At 41.3% G+C, this 6,000-nt stretch overlaps 1 protein-coding gene across 1 annotated transcript; it reads right to left on the bottom strand.

Annotated features, from left to right (window-relative positions):
• Window positions 1-320: 320 nt before the first annotated feature.
• On the bottom strand, window positions 321-3,718 carry LOC130455173 (bone marrow proteoglycan-like). Its single transcript, XM_056803683.1, has 4 exons — window positions 3,352-3,718; window positions 1,423-1,554; window positions 909-1,020; window positions 321-516 (listed from the first exon to the last, which is right to left on the bottom strand). The coding sequence occupies exons 1-4, from the start codon at window positions 3,562-3,564 to the stop codon at window positions 458-460; spliced, it is 516 nt and encodes a 171-aa protein (XP_056659661.1). The 5' UTR covers window positions 3,565-3,718; the 3' UTR covers window positions 321-457.
• Window positions 3,719-6,000: the final 2,282 nt, after the last annotated feature.

Below are 6,000 nucleotides of genomic sequence, written 5' to 3'. Positions count from 1 at the left end.
AAGGAAGGAAGGAAGGAAGGAAGGAAGGAAGGAAGGAAGGAAAGGAAGGAAGGAAGGAAGGAAGGAAGGAAGGAAGGAAGGAAGGAAGGAAGGAAGGAAGGAAGGAAGGAAGAATCTGAAATCATGGAACCAAAGGAGCTGCTCATTCCAATTCTCTTTCTCCCATTTGGGCTATCTATCCTACTTACATGCTTCTTTCCTCCTCCTAAAAACATGGTCCCTTATAAGCACTTTCTTGGAATGTGTGTGAAGTATAGTGGTCTCCTACAAGTCCCTTCTCAATGTAAGGGGATGCAAAGAGAACAAACAAAGGAGTCCAATTCTCATTTCAAAAACTCTGGTTTATTGCAACCGAAGGAGACCTGGAATCCCAGGAAAGGGAAGGGAAAGGATTGACGGGAGACATTGCAGAGGAGTCTTTGTGGCAGCCATTGGAAAGTCTATGGATTGGCCTGGTTCAGTAAGAGCAGATAAACGGAAGCCTATGGGCACATGGAGCTCTTCTCCAATGACCCCCTGTGGAAACAATAGGAGACCTTCAAGGCTTCATCCTCCTCCCCCTTTTCCATTTCTCCCTCTTCCCTTCCAACCTTGACCACCCATCAAAGAGCAACACTGCCCCATCAACCACATTCTCCATCACAAGGGACCCAAAGTAGCCCAAAGACCTCTCCCCCAAAGGGGTCCATTGACTTGAGGTTATCTCGAATAAACTCTCATGGGACATCTTCAATGATCAAAGACTGCCCAGGACTTTTAATATTTCTGCTATCTTTTGCCTTGACCCTAGAGACTAGAACTGCAGCACCAGGGTGCAAAGACCAAAGGGAGCAAAATAAAGGAGGCTTCTTTTCCTCTCATTACCTCTTATGAGCCCCATTCTTCCACTGCCCCTGATTCCTACTCACCTTTTGTGCACAAAGCCACACACTGGCCTCCACCACTTCCAGGCTGACCTACTGCCCAGTAAGCAAAATCCCATCTACTTCCATCCATCCAGCTGAATGTCGTACAGGCACCCTAGAGGGGAAATAGAATGAGAAGATGAAAAGAGTCACAGACCCCACACATGCAATTCTCCCTAGATAGGGAAGACAGAACAGGATAGCAGGCTGACAATATACTCCTGCTATCCAGGTTCATTGCCAACAAGAGTAGGTGTGGTCCTGCACATCCAGGGCGATACTAGGCATTATTCTGGACAGATCTATAAGCAGCACCTCTGTTATGTATTATACCTAACTTCAAATCACTCCCAAAGTTCCTAACTCAACTCTGATTTTTCATGGCATAACAAGGAGACATCACTGGCTGTGCCCAAAAGCCATCCATTTTCGTTTGACAATGGGGAGTTAACATAGCCCCTAAATGGAGATCCAAGAAAGAAATAATCATGACTGATAATAGATTCCCGTCACTTACCCAACCAGAAACATGGGCTCCAATCCAGACTTGGCCCTGGTTGATTGCACAAGCTGATTGCTGGAGTATTAAGTTGAATGCGAAGCTATGAATGGCTACCAGCCTACCTCTGTAGCAGCTCTGGCAAGTTAACTGAAAAGATGAGATATAGGGGAGAAATTAGGAATGAGAATAAATGGCACCATCCCACCATATTATAATAATAACTGTGGCAAGCATTATAATTCTCATAAAGAGTTATTGTAATGTTCTTTAGGGTTTTCAATGGCATTCTCCTAATTCACATGTACAGAAAAATAACATCATCATAATCATCATCATCACATAAAATACTTTAAGATTTACAGAATATTTTCCTTTCCCAGCTGTGTGACCCTGGGCAAGTCCCTTAACACCCATTGCCTAGCCCTTACCACTCTTCTGCCTTGGAACCAATACACAGTATTGACTCCAAGATGGAAGGTTAGGGTTTAAAAAAAAAGAGTACTTTCCTTCCAACCATCCTATTACAGCAAGTTGTCCTTATACCAAAGATTCCTTTATATACATATTAAAAAGGGGACTCCACTGTGGTATAATCGAACGTAATGGACTTCTCCATTAGTGGCGGTGTAATGTCCCTGAACAATTTGCAGGGATCTAGGAGAAAAAAACACTATTCATAAGCAGAGGATAAACTATGGGAGTGGAAACACCGAGGAAAAGCAACTGCCTGAATACAGAGGTTGAGGGGACATGACAGAGGAGAGACTCTAAAGGAACACTCTAATGCAAATATTATCAACATAGCAATGGGTTCAAATCAAGAAAACATGTAATGCCCAGTGGATTTAAGCGTCGGCTATGGGGGGTGGGGGGAGGAAAAGAAAATGATCTATGTCTTTAATGAATAATGCTTGGAAATGATCAAATAAAATATAACTTTAAAAAAAGGGGGACTTCAGGGGGAACTGATACCTCAAAACAATAGAGTTTTGGAAATTTCACTCAAAGCAGTGAACCCAACCCAACAAGCCTTCCTAAGACTAAAGTGTGCAAGGCAAGACCTAGGCCATTGGGGTCTATCTAATTTGCTTTCAGCTAGACTCTATCAACTGGGTTATCTGACCAGTTAAAACAAGCTGAATGTGTGGTTTCTATAATGAATAATTTGGTGGGTTGTCCTAAAATGGGATCCAGGATATCCTTATTTCACTCCTTGCTTTATCACTACATAGCTATCTGATATTGATCAAGTCTTGTTCTTGGCCTCAATTTCTCTATCTGTAAAATAAGGAGCTTAGAGTAGGTTATAGCTATAATTCCTTTCAACTTTAACATTCCATGATTTATATTCCAAGACGCTTTCTAAGTTTTAGTAGTATATATTTTAATGTCTCTTCCACCTCAGTCATTCTATTTTAATTATCTATTGATTGATCTTTTGTAAGTCATTTAACTTCTGCCTCAGTTTCTTCATATGTGAAGTGATGAGCTTGGACTAGGTGATTTCCAAGTTTCAATTCAATGCAAATAATATGCCTTTGATCTCTTATAGTCCATTGAGGGTCTATGGCTTCTTCTAGCTCTGAGAAATTACCTTCTAAGATCCCTTCCACATCTATGTTCTATTTTCCAAGGTTCTATACTTCTATTCAATATGTTATTGAAGTCTTTTCATCTTCAACATTGCCATTCCATATTTCCTTGACAGATCTAACATTTTGTGATTCCATCCTTCTGTTAATAGTCCTTATCTTGTACTTCACTCAACATAGTTCAACCAACACTTTCTGCTCTGCCTCCTGACTTCTCAACCAGCCTCTATGATATCCAGGGGCCTTTCCCAATAGGAAATTAAGGAAGGAATGAGACCTTTATCTTTCAAGCCTTCCTTATCAAATTAATCTTTCTCTACACTCTTCACCATTTATCAGTGCTTGTACTTACCTGTGCTTGTTGATATGTTTGGCATTGTCTAATTAACAGATAGCGACAGGTCTTGCACTCCGGGCTGCCTGTCAAACGAATTACATCCTCTTCCTTGGGGCACACATTAATATCTTCCTTGGTAGATGGGACTGGAGCTAACTCTGTGGCTTCTTCCTGCTCCGCCCGGGAATCACCTTCCGCAGAGGCCAGGAACTCCTCTTCTTCTGGCATCTCTTGTTCTTGATTCTGTGTCTCTGCTTCCTCTGGTGACTCTCTCTTGAGAGCCTCATTCTCTGTGATAACAACAATTGTTCTTCCTGTTCTTTTAATTGATTTTTATCAGGAAATCAAGTTCTCAACTCATCAATACCGCTAAAATAGTTAACAATATTGAATCCTGTCTAGTTAATAGAGGCTACCTCTTCTACTCTATTTTGAGGGAAGCTAACAGCATCACCTTCTAGTTTATGTGAATGGGGATATGTCTTCTGCCTGACACAGTGAAATTTCAGATAGAAGACAAAAAGGAAATGAGAATCTTATAAAAAGCCTAGAAATGAGCTGGATCTTTCCCTCTAAGATGTGGAAAGTTTGTCCCTCAGAGGGATTCAGAGAAAATCAGGAGAAATCAGAAGGTCAGAGAACACAGAAAACTCTGATACTAGGTCTGAGCTGAATAATATCAAATAATCCCATATCTACAGCTCTTCCTCACTTATAAATCACAATGATCCTGCGGGTCAGGTATTGTTGTGATATCATCCCCCATTTACAGATATGAGAAATCGAGGGCTGAGGAAAGTACTATGATTTGCCCAGAGTCACAAAGAAAAATGGCAGACCCAATTCTAGTTCCAAATTTTTTACTCTAAATACAACATTCTTTTGTACCAATCTTGTTGGCCTTCTGAGCTGAGAAAAGAATGAAGTGAAGACCTGGGCCTTGGCCCCCTCCCCCCAAAAAAAAGAACAGGAAAAGAAAATAGAAGAACGAGGGATGAGAAACTTACTCAAATGAAAAGAGGAAACTGTCCCCAACAGAACAAACGAGAGGATCAGATGGAGCTTCATCTCTGCTCACTCCTAGGGACACACCGCTGTCCTTCACTGTCTGAGACTTAAAAAGAACCTTAGAAAGAATAAGAAACTTCTCATAGTAAGTACATTCTGGGCTGTGGAACATGAACCTGAAGACAGGAGGAGGAAAGAAGTGACAAGAAGGGAAGGACAATTTTTGATTTGCCTGCATAGATCTGCCCCTTTTCCAGAATCCAACCTGCCCCTCCCATTACCTCAACATTCTAAGACCTTTCATCAATGAAATGAAGGAGCATTGCTCCAGTCTAAATTCACTTCCCAGTGGAATGGGTCAGAAAGTAGGGAAGCAAAGGAGTTTCATCCCAATGTGAGTGAGGCCATAGTGGTCATCTTAGCCCTGGAGTAATACTCATTGAGCTTTTCCCAAGACTCTTAGTTCAGACCAGCACCACATTACCTGATTCTCCTACTCACCTCACTGGGAATCTTGGACTTGAGTCCTCAGAAGCTCTGAAAACTGAGCTCTATGGATAGCCCTTATATAAGGACTTAGGAAGAAGTGACCAATGGGGAAAGAGTTATTGCCCCAGACCCAAGGGAGGATGAGATGATAATCAGCAAAGTCCCCCATGACCTTTTTAGGGAAGTTCTTCTTCAACTAGTCTTGAAGATAAAAGGATTCAGTCCTTAGTCTGAGCTAATGATGATTTCCCATTAGCACCCACCTTGGGTAGTAATATCTCTATCTCTTTGTCCCATGAAAGAGTGGACGATCTATGTTTCTAAACCCTTACCTTCCATCTTGGAATCAGTACTGTGTATTGGTCCTAAGGCAGAAGAGTGGAAAGGACTCAGAAATGGACTTCAAAGTGACTTTCCCAGGGTCACAGAGCTGAGAAGTGTCTGATATCAAATTTGAACACAGGACCTCCTGTCTCTGGGTCTGGCTCTCAATCCACTGAACCACCCACAGCTGCCTGGGATGGATGATCTTGAGTGACCATTGGACAAGTTAGAATCAGGTGGTAGGGAAGTCTTTGAAGTTACATCTATTGCTGACTCCTTGGGACAAATTTAGTTTTGGAAATTAAAAGAAGGAATAAAAGCATGCACTGACTAATCATGCCTCCCCAAAAAAATGATAATGAAGAATACTTTCTACCTCTTTTACAACATCTCAGTGACATACTAGAGTTGTAGGATTTGAAGGTGTGGACAAAGTCTGAGTTTATTTTGCTTAACTACTCTTTTTTGCTCAAGAGAAGGTTTTCTAGAACTGAGTAGGAAAAGTGGGCTGGGGAGTGGGTAGATGGTGACAGTTATGTGAAAGAAGAGAAGAAAGGGGAAATCATCAATGAAGTTTTAAAAAATACTCAAAAGAATATTCTAGTGTTTCACACAGTTGCAGGAATAGATTAGATGCTTAATAAATGTTGATTGATTGATTGATTGATTATAGAGAGCAGAAGGAAGTGTAGAAGTGGTATCGAAGGACAATTTTGGCATGTTGATTTTAAAATACATTTTTAAACCCTTATCTTCTGTCTTAGAATCTTAGAATTGATTCCTACACAGAAGAGCTCTGAGGTCTAAGCAAATGGGGTCTTGCCCAGGGTCATAGATCTAGGA

This window comes from Monodelphis domestica, chromosome 6 (assembly GCF_027887165.1).
Source record: "Monodelphis domestica isolate mMonDom1 chromosome 6, mMonDom1.pri, whole genome shotgun sequence".
Taxonomy (NCBI): Eukaryota; Metazoa; Chordata; class Mammalia; order Didelphimorphia; family Didelphidae; genus Monodelphis; species Monodelphis domestica.
The sequence above is the reverse complement of the archived record's forward strand: the minus strand, read 5'-3'. Positions and strand labels throughout refer to the sequence as shown.

What these genes read in the sequence shown, in the direction of transcription:
- LOC130455173 (XM_056803683.1), bottom strand. Translation starts at nt 3,564, where the DNA reads ATGCCAGAAGAAGAGGAGTTCCTGGCCTCTGCGGAAGGTGATTCCCGG. An exon ending in AAACATATCAACAAGCACAG is followed by an intron (nt 1,555 to 3,351) that starts GTAAGTACAAGC and finishes TCATCTTTTCAG; the next exon opens with TTAACTTGCCAGAGCTGCTA. An exon ending in TGTGGCTTTGTGCACAAAAG is followed by an intron (nt 517 to 908) that starts GTGAGTAGGAAT and finishes TTGTTTCCACAG; the next exon opens with GGGGTCATTGGAGAAGAGCT.